The sequence below is a fragment of the Myotis daubentonii genome, chromosome 3 (genome assembly GCF_963259705.1).
Source record: "Myotis daubentonii chromosome 3, mMyoDau2.1, whole genome shotgun sequence".
Taxonomy (NCBI): domain Eukaryota; kingdom Metazoa; phylum Chordata; class Mammalia; order Chiroptera; family Vespertilionidae; genus Myotis; species Myotis daubentonii.
This window is the reverse complement of record NC_081842.1, coordinates 30,287,076-30,301,293: the sequence shown is the minus strand read 5'-3', so window position 1 is coordinate 30,301,293 and position 14,218 is coordinate 30,287,076. Positions and strand designations below refer to the sequence as shown.

Genomic DNA, 14,218 nt, shown 5'->3' with positions numbered 1-14,218 from the left:
AATATGCAAATTGACCCTGACAGCAGAATGACTGGGAATGACTGGTCACTATGACACACACTGAGCACCAGGGGGCAGACGCTCAATGCAGGAGCTGCCCTCTGGTGGTCAGTGCATTCCCACAGGGGGAGCTCTGCTCAGCCATAAGCCAGGCTGATAGCTTCCAGCGCAGCGGTGGTGGTAGGAGCCTCTCCCGCCTCCTCAGCAGCACTAAGGATGTCTGACTGCAGCTTAGGTCTGCTCCCTGCTGGCAAGTGGACATCCCCCGAGGGCTCCTGGGCTGCCAGAGGGATGTCTGACTGCCAACTTAGGCCCGATCGCCCGGGGAGTGGGCCTAAGCCAGAAGGTGGTCATCCCCTGAGGGGTCCCAGACTGCAAGAGGGCACAGGCTGGGCTGAGGGACCCCCCTGAGTGCACAAATTTTTGTGCACCAGACCTCTAGTTGAACCATAACCTCCTGGTTTATAGGTTGATGCTCAACCACTGAGCTACCCTGGCTGGACTTTCCTGGTCTTTTGACTAGAAAAAGCAGGCTTATCTTGGGCCTTATTTTATCTGTACTGATTAGCTTTTCTGGGTTTCCTGTTTCTCTGCACCCAGTCCAGGATATATGAGACAAAGAAAGGAAGCCCAAGGAACTCACAATTTTGTTGTTCACTAAGTCCCCACTGTTCTCAGTGAGTCTGCCTTCTCACCACATTTCAGAGTTTCTTATGTTTATTTTCTACATAGTTTCTAGAATTTTTACTGTTTGGGGAGGAAGAAATAGAAAAAAGTTTATATAATCCATCTTTCTCTAAATGAGAGTCTTGTAATTTTATATCATCTAGGGAACCTTCTTTAGACAGTGCATATAAAATTATATAATATACTGCATTTCTTTATTAAGTACATATTGATCCTCCAGTATGAATGTTGATAGAATGAATATGATTCTGCTTTCTCCTAATTTTACTCATTCTTCTCTTCTGATTGTAGCTGGATACAGTTTTATTCTTATATTTTCAATTCTAGCATTCTCAATTCTAGCATTTACCATTACTCACTTAAACATACTTATTGAGCTGTCATATATAAATATTATGTTTTGACACAGATCTATCATTTCCATCCCACAACCATTAATACAGAAATAACATTAGTATACTTATACCCCTTCACCTTCTTTCCCCTTCCAGCTTATGCTGGTTAAAGTTATGCTAAAATATCAACATTGTTATAATTTCTAATATTTATCTGTTTATCTTCATCACTTGAATATAATTTCCACATTTGTTTTAAATTCATCACCAATTAAAATAGATTTAAAGCTCCCTAACAGTCTGTTTACCAGAGATTTTACATATATTACTTGGTGGCTCAAATTTATCTTCTATTAGCTTCTTTAAAATATTTTATAGCTACTGCATTCCTAGAAATATATTTAGTTGTTTATTAAAAGTTATTTTATTTTTCATCATGTTATACTGAAATAACAGCTTCACTGTGTATAAAATACCCTAGTCATATTTCCCCCCAAGAATTTCATAGGCATTGATTAACCATAGGCTGGAATGAATATTGCTATGAGGTATGAGGCCAGACTGATCTCCCACTTCATATGGGATCTCATATACATATTTTTAATTTTCCCAATGGAGTTTCCCCTGCCTATGGGTCAGCCCTAACTAGCATTTCTGATGATATAATGTATTCATTCAATCTATAGCACCAGCTCTTCTTTTATTTCAGATAAAATATCTTGACTATTACATTTGATCAATTTTCTTTTCCATTTATATATTTGTTTTCATTTTCATTTCATTGTTTGCACTTTCTTCTAGCATATTCTCTATGTACCTGGCTGTCCCATCGGCAGATTCCATCCTCTTATTACCTGCATTCAATGTGGCCTTTAGTCATAAGATGTGAGATTTAATTTTATTATCCACTTCTTTCTGAGCTCGGCTAGCTTATTCTTTCATTTTCTTTTGTTGTGTTTTCATTTATGTCATGAACCCAGTATCTCTGCATTGCACTCATATTTTATAGAGGACACTTTTTCATTATGTCCTTTGAATTCTTGGAAGAAATTGTGGTTAATATTTTCAGGTGTTCCATAACAAGCTTTTTGTTCTATGTTGAATGGTTACATATTTTGTTTCCAAAATGAAGAGAATTATTAAAAAATGTATCAGCTTTGTTTTTTTTTTTAATCAACTTCTTTTTTATATCCTGGCTATTTTTTAGAGTAGTGTGGATCTGGGGCTAGAAATCTGATTTCAGCGAGTAGGAAACCTCTTTGGCACAGAGGAAAACACCCTATGACCTACATAGACCCCTCTATCTCAGTATAGAGTTGTAAATATGATATGTCTGCTCACTTCTTGGTTTTACCCCATTTATCCTGCCACTCTAAGATGTCCAGGAGATTCAAGGAAGCTCCTGCAGCCTGCCCAGGCACCAATTCTCCTGATTCAAAAAGGGGTCCTTAGTTTTGCCTTAAATGTGAGCCACGGAGAAGTGGCTGCCCTGCTGGAGCCACACAAGAGCTGTAGGGACCCATCATCCTCTCCATGTGTCCACACTTCATGGAACTTGACAGTTCTTCTGTTATTATTATTATCATTAATACTAGGGGCCCGGTGCACGAAATTCGTGCACTGGGTGTGTGTGTGGGGGGGGAGTGTCCCTCAGCCCAGCCTGCCCCCTCTCAAATACTGGGAGCCCTCAGGCGTTGACCCCCATCACCCTTCAATCGCAGGATCGGCCCCTTGCCCAGGCCTGACGCCTCTGACAGAGGTGTCAGGCCTGGGCAGGGGACCCTCATTTCCCCCATCACTGGTTCTGCCCCCAGCCCAGGCCTGATGCCTCTGGCCCAGGCATCAGGCCTGGGCAGGGGACCCCCAGACCCCTCCGATTGCTGGCTCTGCCCCTCGCCCAGGCCTGATGCCTCAGCCAGAGGCGTAGACCCCCATCACCCTCTGATCACCTGATCGGCCCCTTGCCCAGGCCTGACGCCTCCGCCAGAGATGTCAGGCTTGGACAGGGGACCCCCATCTCCCCCCGATCACTGGCTCTGGCCCCTGCCCAGGCCTGAGGCCTCTGGCCCAGGAATCATGCCTGGGCAGGGGACCCCCATCTCCCTCTGATCGCTTGCTCCACCCCCCGCCCAAGCCTGACGCCTCTGACCCAGGCTTCAGGCCTGGGCAAGGGGACCATCATATCCCCCCAATCCCCGGCTCAGCCCCCCGCCCAGACCTGATGCCTCGGCCAGAGGAGTTGACCCTCATCACCCTCCGATCACCAATCACCAGATTGGCCCCTTGACTAGGCCTGAGGTCTCCGGCAGAGGTGTCAGGCCTGGGCAGGGGACCCCCAGCTCCCCGCGGTTGCAGGCTCTGCCCCTGCCCAGGCCTAATGTCTCTGGCTGAGGCGTCCGCCCTGGGCAGCGGGGACCCGCAGTGGCAGCGGCCCCGCGATCGTGGGCTCCGCTTTAGGCCCAGGCAAGGGACCCCTAGCTCCCGGGACTGCCAGCTTCGACCATGTCCAGCTCCCATCGCTGGCTCCACCCCTACTTCCTGCTATCACTGGCCAGGGCGGCAACGGGCCCGATTCTCCGATCATGGCTGGGGGGCAGGGCAAAGGCAGCCCCAGGGCCGCCTTTGCCCTGCCCCCCAGCTCTTAGCTCCCCCCTGTGTTTCCGATCACTGTCAGTGGCAGGGGGCTTCTTCCTGCTTTCCCTTTTGCCTCCCTGCATTGTGCCTACATATGCAAATTAACCGCCATCTTGTTGGCAGTTAACTGCCAATCATAGTTGGCAGTTAATTTGCATATAGCCCTGATTAGCCAATGAAAAGGGTATCGTCGTACGCCAATTACCATTTTTCTCTTTTATTAGTGTAGATGATTTAGGACAAGGAAGTTTCACAGTTTTAAACAGATCATGTTTTTCTTCCCGTCTCTTATTTTTCTTGCAGTTTTCAGTGGACTTCTGAAAGTTGAAAAGGATATAAAACTCTTCAGTTCTTATAATTAGACATCTCCAATGCACAAGTTTTGGCAGCTCTACAAAAGTTGGCTGAAGTGATTTAAAAAGTTTCTTAGTAGAGTATGCAAAAATTATTCCTTGTTTTTGTTTTCAATTTTTATTTACCCTCCAGGAGGGTATAATTCCTATATAGCTTTACAGGAGCTTGTAGCTCATCTTATGAAAGCCATGTTTAAGAAGAAAGTGTTGTGGACAATGCCTATTTAATTATAGTCCCTGGCACCAAATCTGCCTTCAGAGTTCAGCATAGTTGGTGCCTGGATAAACAAGGTGGCCCTGCAGTCATTGTTACCTTGCTGACACTTGGCTCCCATTTGGCCAGGTGAACAGTGGCACTCTCCAGTCACTGGGTCACACTGTCCTGGGCCACAGGAACACCGCTGGACACAGTCCTTCCCATAGTGATTGGCAGGACAGGCTGCAGGAAGGAGCAAAACAAAGAACCAAACAAGAGCAGATTTTCCTTATTAAAACCTTTTGCCAGTCAAAAGTTTTAAAAACTTGTAAAATTTTTTTTAATCAAATAGATTTCCGACTTGTCTTCAGTGTGGATGTCAATGTAAAAAGGTTACTTTGAAAAAAAACAACAACAACAACAAAAAGGAACTGTTTAAATTGTTGCTTACTTAATGTAAGTTTAGTTGACAACTGGAATTCCAACCAAATACCTATTGTCAAACACTTACATATATGATATAAATGACTCTTACAAACTCAGACTTGCTTTATCTCACGACTGTCTTTGTGTGTGTGTGTGTGTGTGTGTGTGTGTGTGTCCACTCTGGAATTTTAGCTTACACTTATACATCAACTAGGGGTCCGATGCACGAAATTCATGCAAGAGGTAGGCTTTCCTTCCCCTGGCTGCTGATACCGGCTTCCCTCTGGCACCCGGGACCCGGGCTTCCCTCATAGCCCTGGCTTTGTCCAGAATGTTGTCTGGAAGGAGGTCTGGAAGGATGTCCGGTCTACTTAGCATATTATGCTTTTATTATTATAGATATAAGATCCAGTATGCTCACATCTCCAAATATTTGCTTATGTACTTATTAATTTATTTGTAAATTTATTCTTTATTTGAAACCAACAAATCAGTTATTTTAATAAGTTACATTTATTAAACTAATTACATTAATTAAAGTTAAAAAGTAATTTAGCCCAGCTGGTGTGGCTCAGTGGTTGAGCGTCGACCTACGAACCAAAAGGTCATGGTTCGATTCCTGGTCAGGGCACATGCCTGGGTTGCAGGCTCGATCCCCATCAGTGATTCTCTCTCATCATTGATGTTTCTATCTTTCCCTCTCTCTTCCTCTCTGAAATTAATAAAAATATATTTTTAAAAAGTAATTTAATAAATTAATATGCTTATCAACTTATTTGCTTGGGGTTTTTTTTGCTGCAAGTTAATTACAAAAATTCATTGAGATGCTTACCAAAATACAAGAAACACACAAGGATAAAATAAATTTCTGCGAGAATCAAGTGAAGGTAATGGCATATACATAAATGAATTTCTTAATTCCTTGAATTTGTTAAAAGGTGGACTGAAAATTTGGCTTGGACCTACCTAGCTGCCAAAGTAAAGAAGAAAAAGTGCTCAGGTTCAAGATCACAACTTTGTGAAGGCAAAAATACTCTCAATATTCAGGGAAACCATAGCTTTTGAAGATGCTTTGGCCTGAGGAAATTAGAAAATTTCTCCCAAAGATTCTCTTTGAAGAACAAACACAAAGGAGCCAGTCAGAACCTTTAAGAGATGTTTATGGGTTGGCTTCAACTCAAAGACAACTTGGCCGTTGAGGCCTCAGAGGCAGTATCCACTAGGTTTCAATTTTCCGCTAGTAGGAGCCAGGACTTTGTCTTTTTTTGCCTTTTATCCTCAGAACAGCAGGGTACTGAGGCAGGGTAATTAAAAATACCCTCATACAAAGAAGACTGAGCCATTACCTGCCTAGAGGAGATAAGCATTTTGGATATCTTTAGCACATAACAACTGAGCACCCTGCCTGATCACGAATGTCGTTATCACTCTTCCAAATAAAGAAACTTCTAGTTCACAATCACAGTAATTCTACCTGTAATTTAAGATCCTTGATGGGTTTTTTTACTTTTTTAATTATAAAGTATAAGACACAGAACAGTGCAAAAAACATACATGTGCAGCTCAGTGAAGGATCACAAAGTGATCAACCTCATCAACAGCACAAAGAACACAGGTCCAAGAACAAAGGTTGCCAGGATCACCTCCCCACCATGAACTCTCCTACCCATTGCCTCCTCCCCTCACTAAAGAGTATAGAGATCTTGCAAACTATCCAAATGCTTAGAAAATGACAGGTATAATAAAAGCAAAATGTATTTGTTAAGGATATCCCCAAAGTGTTTAAGCCAGGTCATTTTTAAGGGATCTTTCATTTTCAACTGGTCCCTTAAACTATGTCAATAGTTGTTTTTTGTGATAAGTATTAAGGTCTTTAGATTTTAGGGAATGAGTTGCTTTCTGAAAAGTGGGGGAACTGCTTAATTTTGAGCTGGATATTTGCTGAGCATAAATGACATTGTGGAACTTTAGATAATGAATTTGACATTGTATAGACAGGAATCCCCAGTTTGATCTGATCTTGCCAGATTTTTAAATCCTGACGTGAGTGGATTGATAGGGCAAGAGAAGTTATGATCAAAGGGCTCTCTTTGGCTGCCTTCATTGACTTCAGCTCTAAATCAAACTCCCAATGTAAGTGCTCCTCAACTTAGAAATTAGGTCAGTTGGTGTTTGCTGTTGCTACAGTAAATTATTAACTAAAATAACTGCAACAATATCTAATTCCTGAGTGTGGTTCTTAAAATTCTGTTTTAGCATATCCATTTCATAATAGGTAGAGTGACTTACTTTGACTGCAGTCAGCCCCAATGTAGCCTGGAGGGCAGTCACAGGTGCCAATCACGGTGTCACAGTTGCCACCATTCAAGCACTTACAAGTCCTTTGGCAATAGGGACCATAAGTGCCTTTTGGACATTCTGTTAAAGGAGAACAAACCATATGTGGTACTGTTACTTGAAGTAATAAGTTTAAATTTATGCCTGTAGACATGTGGTTTACTCAACATTCCAATTACTGTTCTTTGGTACTTTCAAGCTATTGATTCAAGGCGTGGACTTACCTGAGGATATGCGATTATATAGATGCCATAGGAATATAGGTGAGGACATAAAGTTCCTGATGCCTCTAATTAATAAGCTATAAGAAACAACTTTGAACTTCTTTGAAAATCTTACTTTTAGAGAATAATCATAATAGGGGACAATTTACCAAACAAGGTTATTTCATTCCAGCCTAGATAAATTTATTATTTTGATTAATATTTATGTGTTATAGCTTGTCTTGCCTGGAACAATCTGGGTATAAAACAAGTAAGAATTCAAAATAGCATAGAGGAAGTGTCTTTATTTTTGGTTAGTTTCTCAGCTTTCTACTTTCACATTCATGAACATGTAGCCTACCATGATGATATCTGTGATAGAAATTTTAGATAAATATCCATATTTCAAGATAAAGGGAGACTGGACAGGACCAAGAGTGAGCTGAAGACCCCATTATCTGTGCAATGATTGAAGGATTGCGGGTGTTTAGCTAGAAGAACAATCCAATTAAAACATGAGCAGAGGGCCTGAACAGGCACTTTTCCCATGAAGACATATAGATGGCCAACAGATATATGAAAAGATGCTCAACTTCACTAGCAATAGGAGAAATATAAATCATAACCATAATGAGCTACTTCCTCATACCTGTTAAATGGCTATTATCAATAAGACAAGAAGTAACAAATGCTGGAGAGGATGCAAAGAAAAGGGAACCCTCGTACACTGCTGGTGGGAATGTAAATTGGTATAGCCTCTATGGAAAATTTTAAAGTCTTCAAATTATAGAAGTTTGAGTTTCAAGAGACCTCAGCTCCATTTGGTTCAACTCTTATTTTAAGATGATAAAGTTGAGGCCTATAGACATGAAATATCTATTGCACAGCATTCTGTCACCAGTTGAAGATAACTCTCTTTATTTTGGTCATACATTTAGAATATAATGCTATAGCAAGTTTGGAATAAACTGTGATTTGAACCCTGTATCTTCCACTTACTAGTCTTACCACCTTGAGTAAGTCCTTTCTTTGAGTTTCTGGTTCTTCATTCCAAAGGGTATAACAACAAAATCACAGGCCCATTGTGGGAACTGGAGTGAAAAAATAGAGTATCTAACACATTACCAAACCCACAAATCACCCAAGTCAGTGGTAGCTATTATTTTCATTGATAGTGACAGGATCACTGGTGGGCCTGTAGCATAACCCTTTCTTTACCTGCTTGACCTGAGTCAAGTGATTTAGTATTTGCCTTAGGTCCTTTCTCCTGGAAAAATCTTTTCCTTGGAAGCATAGCTCTAAAAGTGACTAAACTAGACAACATGACTCTTCCTTCCCTCTCTTTCATTCTGTATTTTTATGTAAGAACTAGAGGCCCGGTGCACGAAATTCATGTACTCAGGGTGAGGGGTTCCTCAGCTCAGCCTGTGACCTCTTGCAGCCTGGGAGCCCTCGGGGAATGTCCAACTGACAGCTTGGTGGATGTCCGACTGACCTCTTACCTAAGCCATCAGTTGGACATCCTTAGTGCTGCCACAGAGGAAGGAGAGGCTCCTGCCACTGTTGTTTCACTTCCCAGCTATGAGCCCAGCTTCTGGGTGCTTCCCCTGTGGGAGCACACTCACTACCAGAGGGCAGCTCCTGCATTGAATGTCTGCCCCCTGGTGGTCAGTGTGCATCATAGCGACTGGTCATTTCACCGTTGGGTCTATTTGCATATTAGCCTTTTATTATATAGGATGAGATGGCAAAGAACAGTTTTAAGTATTTCACATGTACCAGAGTTTTAGAGGTGTAAGTAAAAAAATGGTTTTCTTAGAGGTTCAGATTTTTTTATAATCCCTACAGATATCCTGTTCTACACCCAGGGTTCTCACCTTGAATCTCAGACTCATAAAGTGGCTGCTTCTTTCTTTCCTTCTCTTTCCCCAAGAATAAGTAATTTTAGCAAAGATAATTTTAAAATAAAAGTCTCCATTCTCCATGATGGAGGTGGGAAGAAAAACACTTCAAAATTATTCATACCAAAGGTTATTTCTCTAGTATAGCTGTTGTATTGCTTTATTTTTCTCTATAAAAATGAATGAGTTTATTTCATCTTCCCTTTTGTCATCCTCTCCTTCCAAGGGATATCAGTTTTTATTGCTAATTGACACTTTTCTGGTACACAACATTCTGTAGTCCTTCTAAGAAATTCTTTAACTCCTTTACAAAAATGCAATAGAATGAGCCTACAAACAAAATTAATGATTAAAAAAGTTTCCATCTCCTCCTCTTCTCTTATTAACCAAGATAAAATATTCTTCTTCATGTCCTTCTGGGTCAGTCTTTTAGAATGTAAATTTTTGTAGTTTGTACCATTACTATGTGTGATACTTTAAAAATGTTTGATTGATTGATATTGAAGTACATACGGAGAGAGCAAGTTGAAGGCATGGGGTTTGAAACAAGGAAGTCTAGTGTGTACTGCTGGCATGTTGCCTCCACAAAGGGGGTTAAATTAATGAGTTGATTAGCATAGAAAATTCTGGAGTCACATTACTCTGAAGTGAAAGGTGACATGGATTTCTGTGCAAATAAGGAAAAGAGCAACCCCCAATAGAGTGAAACTTATGAACTTGTTAATGAGAAAAATGTTAAGTTGTGAATATAATTATGGGTATCAGAGAATCAGCATCTCAGTTGGAAGGGGGGGAGGTTATAAAATTATTTGATGAATTTAAATATCTGATATATGTAAATCTCTATATTTTGAGATCACTTTTATGTGATTCAAAATTACTTTGGAAACATAATTTCCCTCTGAGGTATACCCATTTTGCAAACTATCTTAATGGTGGTAGAGCATTTCATAAAATCATTTCTTTGTTATTTTATATATATAGAGAAAAAATTACCTGATTTTTAGCCTTCAATTTAGTTATCCTTTTGAAATAGGGACACTGAATTTGATGAACAAATTAATGAGTCCACCATCTGTTGAAAGACAGTATATGTGCTAACCTCTTAGTCCCACAACTCATTAAAGTGGTATCAAGAGTATGGTATTTGTTGACAGAAGAAGTGCCCATAGCTATTTTTCCCCTCAAAAATAAGTACTTTGATGAACAATTCCACTTTCTTACATAATTCTGTAGCTATGTAAAAATTTGTCTTCTGGAATCATGCACACATCCCTTGCTCAAATGTTCAATAAAGTGAATAAGGAAACACATGCCCAGAACATAATGATTTTATTTGACTTGCTTGCATGAAATTCAGCCTCCTTTTCCTCATTTCCTAAAGTTCCATTTTGATCATTACTTGGCTTTTGGTCTGCCATTTACAACCACTTCTCCTGGGAAACTTTGTCTCTCTGACAAGGGATGTTTAGTTATTTTCTATTAAAAGGTGACTGTTTCCCCCCCCCACACTTGTACCATCCCCTCTCCTTAAAGTAGCTTGACTAGGAAGAAGCTTGGATATGAATTCACAGTCCTGATTTGTTTAACTTTAAAGGCGACTATATACTATGATGATGTAAATGCCTTTGTAGTTTCATTAGGAACTTGGAACAAGCAAGATTGTGACTATATCCTGAGTCATAGCTCTGAAGCAGATAAAATGCATAAATCTGTTTTGAACAGGGTCTGATTTCCTAGTACTTGACCAGATTACTCACAACTCATACTTACACTAGCCATTATTGTGAAGTTTTATTTTACACTTAAAAGAGATACTCTGATTTGGCCTGTAAATGTTCATTGCTATGAGCAAGAAGAACATGAGAACCAGACTGCTATCAACATCTTGATATCCTCTCCTGGCACAGGTGAGCTCTCCTGTGGCCCACTTTTCTCCAAACATTCTATACCAAGTATGAGGGTGCTTTATGAATACTGTCAACAGAAATGCCCATGTTTTGAGAGGACCTCAGTGCCTTAAATTCTCTCAAAGAGAGTCATTATACCTAGTGAGTACTGCAGGTTACAAAAATAAAAGATTTCCAAGGTCCATAGTCACTTTATGATTTCTTAAAGGTCCAAAAATACACAGGGCGATGAGTTTGCATCTCCTGGGGACGCTTGTTTTGTTCCGCATGCCATCCCCGCACTGAAACTGACCAGCCCGTTATAAATTATGGACAAGTGGTACGATCCCTACTGCACATCTGTCTGCTTCCTCTGACCTCTACCAAGAGAAAAGTTGGATCCTCCAATCTGAACTTGAGAACATGAAAGCCCAGTTGTTTTTGGCTGCTGAAACTTTTGCTTTTGAGCCAGCTGCACCTTTTATGAATATTTTCTTGAACCCTTTTTCGTAGTCCTGTAATTACAGTGGATGTTGCCAAGGAACCTTAGCAGCAACTTCCAACCACGTGTTGCCTGGAACTAAGCCAACCTGACTAGTCAGGGAGCAGCTCCCTGCCTCAGCCTTGCTTTTACAAGGCGAAGTTACCCTCCTTCAACCCAAGGTAGCTTGCCTTGCCTTCTAAATAAAAGTGCTATCAGCTTTTTGTAACTTGATAATATTTTATTAACATAAAATATCTTGATATCTAGAAGTAATTCTTCCTGAGCAATATGACAGAATCAAATGTGAGGGAATCATTTCTTTCTCTACTACAAGTGTGCTTAAAATTTACCATAACCAAAAGAAATAATTAAAATTTTAATAATTTTATATTTTAGTTCTTCATTTTGAATAACTGTAGTGGTTATGGATTCCAAACACAATGCTGTATGAAACCACTTCATACACACTTAATTGTGTGTTTAGCTGGTAATTTTTAAAATTAGGGCAAAAAAAAAAAGAAGTGATATTCAAAATATACATTCTGTGGCCTGCAGAAAATTAAAACCAATAGCTTGACCATGAGTGTATATTTCAGAGGTGGCATTTGAAGGGGTAGGGAATCCAGAAATCAATCCACATACTGGCAAGATTAGGAAAGGAAAATAGAAGGAATCTGCGTTGGGAGCAACTAAGAGAAAAGAGTGGCGATGGCCAAGCTGGGGGAAAAAATGAAACTGAGGCCAAATCATTTTATTCTTAAACCTATAAAAAGTACATTACAAATAATTACAAGCTTAAAAATTAAGTAGCTGCCGGAACATTTTAACATGCTCCTTGGGAATTTTGATTGTGTGTTCTCCTATAAACGTTTTCGATGTTAAAATTCCTAGCAGATCAATATAAGGTGTTTGGTCTAGGGACTATTCTTTTATTTATTACATAACAATGAGCCAACTGGCATTTTATCCTTTAAGCAAATCATTGTTTTCATTCCAGAATAACAAGTTGTGTAATTTGACTGTTCCTAAGCAGATCCTAGAACTTACTTGATATATCACTTTCGTATGTTGCTATTTCTGTACATTGATTTATAATAATCAGTTCATGTTTTATTATTTATTTCTTTTTATTTATCTGTTTCCTGTCTCTTTTCAGGGAGATAATTTTAATGGAAAAGGCAAAGTCAGAGAACAAATTACACAAAAAAGTTTATGTTTTCAACCATTCCAATAAAAATGCCCATAAGACCTGTTATGAATTAGAAGCTTGAATTCACATTTGCTCTTTAGCATTCCAAGTGATGACCCACTCTATCGGTGTCTCTTCAATAAGTTACAACTAAAGCGGAGAACACACTTACCGAGATGACAGTGGTTTCCATGGTAGCCGGGCAGACAGGTACATCTCCCTGTCACTGGGTGACAGTCCTCTTTCTCGGCCGAACACTGACATACCTGTTTACAGTCCTTCCCATATGTGCCTGGTGGACAAACTAAGGGGAAGAGGAAATGTAAACCCAAATGAATTAAATTTGTCTGTGTAAATATAGCTCTAAAAGTGAAAGCAGGGGGAAATTTATTAAATAAGACCATTGCCTACAGAAGCGTGCTGCCCTTTGGGATTTAGGTTTCATTAAATTTACTTGGGGATTACTTCACTGTTTTATTTTGTTTTGTGCAGTCAATTTGTGACCAACTGTCAAGGGCCAGCTGCAATTTTCTTGTCACTGAAGAAAATCATAGGGTGATGTCAGGTAAAATCAACTAAAATAATAGTATAATTCATAAGGGACCGCATATCTGGATGAAGATATTTTTTTCTGCTGCAGCCGGTTTTAAATTCTCAAGGTTGTTTCTCTCTGCACATTAGTGTGGACTGTATTTGTGTCACTTGTCAGCGACTCTGCTGGGTTGTGCTGTTTCTTTTACAGGCCAAGCAGTAAAAGCTTTCGCTCCAACTTCTAAATAATACTGTTCCATTTTGTTAAGAAAATAAAAAGGCTTGCTGGGTGTTTTTCAGCTTACAAAACAGAGTCAAGTAGACATTTTGAGTTTCACAGTTGTGTCTAAAGACAATTCAAACAAATTGGTAAAACAAAACAAAACAAAAAAACATTTGACAGGCTAGTTATTATATATCCTGCAGACCTAAAATTGAATAATCATTTCTAGATCAAGCTCTTTATTGATCACCTAGGGCGGTTGGCATCATGAAATGCCTCCCATTGGGGAAGTTATTAACCTCCTTGTTCATTGCGTCCATGCTTTTTGTTGATGTTCCAGGGTGCTTGTGTTGTCACTGGTTTTCTTAGCATCCACTATCCTTAAGGACATGTCATCTTCCAGTTTTCTTTAAGTAAAAAATGGCAGCAATGGCATAAATTCTAATTTTGAGGGCCATCGGTTGCTTGCTTAGTATTAAAAACAAAGGTTAAGGAAACACAGGGGAATAAATAAAAAGGCGGGTCTGATTTTTCCCTTTCTGACTGGGAGATGTGCAAATACAAGAGCATTAGCTGGAACCTGACTCAGTTTCTGAACAGCTATTTACGTAGTCTGCTGTTGGGCTAGACTTTCTTTTATCTGAGAATCACTGATTGCTCAAATCCATGCCAATGAAGCATTTATCCCGCACTTGCCAGGTATGCTGAAAAGCACATCAAGCTTTAGTGCCTGAAAGGTTTACTAACTTTTTTTGTCAATAAGAGGCTAAGCCAGAATAACTGACCAGGGCATTTCAGAGGTGACTGTGTGATATTCTTCCTTCCCTCAC

The 14,218-nt window shown here is 40.0% G+C and overlaps 1 protein-coding gene and 1 long non-coding RNA gene across 2 annotated transcripts in view; both read right to left on the bottom strand.

Moving 5' to 3' along the window:
- The window catches only part of LOC132230081 (multiple epidermal growth factor-like domains protein 6), a 29,292-nt gene extending 24,852 nt beyond the window's left edge, over nt 1-4,440 (bottom strand). Inside the window, exon 1 of the mRNA XM_059686962.1 lies at nt 4,323-4,440. Within this exon, the coding sequence (XP_059542945.1) occupies nt 4,323-4,344 (22 nt within the window). The 5' untranslated portion in view covers nt 4,345-4,440. The remainder of the gene's footprint in view (nt 1-4,322) is intronic.
- A 2,486-nt stretch (nt 4,441-6,926) lies between these two features.
- Nucleotides 6,927-14,218, bottom strand: part of LOC132230084 (uncharacterized) — a 65,003-nt gene continuing 57,711 nt past the window's right edge. Inside the window, exons 3-4 of the long non-coding RNA XR_009451805.1 lie at nt 12,807-12,938; nt 6,927-7,049 (exon numbers count right to left, since the gene is read on the bottom strand). This is a non-coding gene — a long non-coding RNA (uncharacterized LOC132230084). The remainder of the gene's footprint in view (nt 7,050-12,806; nt 12,939-14,218) is intronic.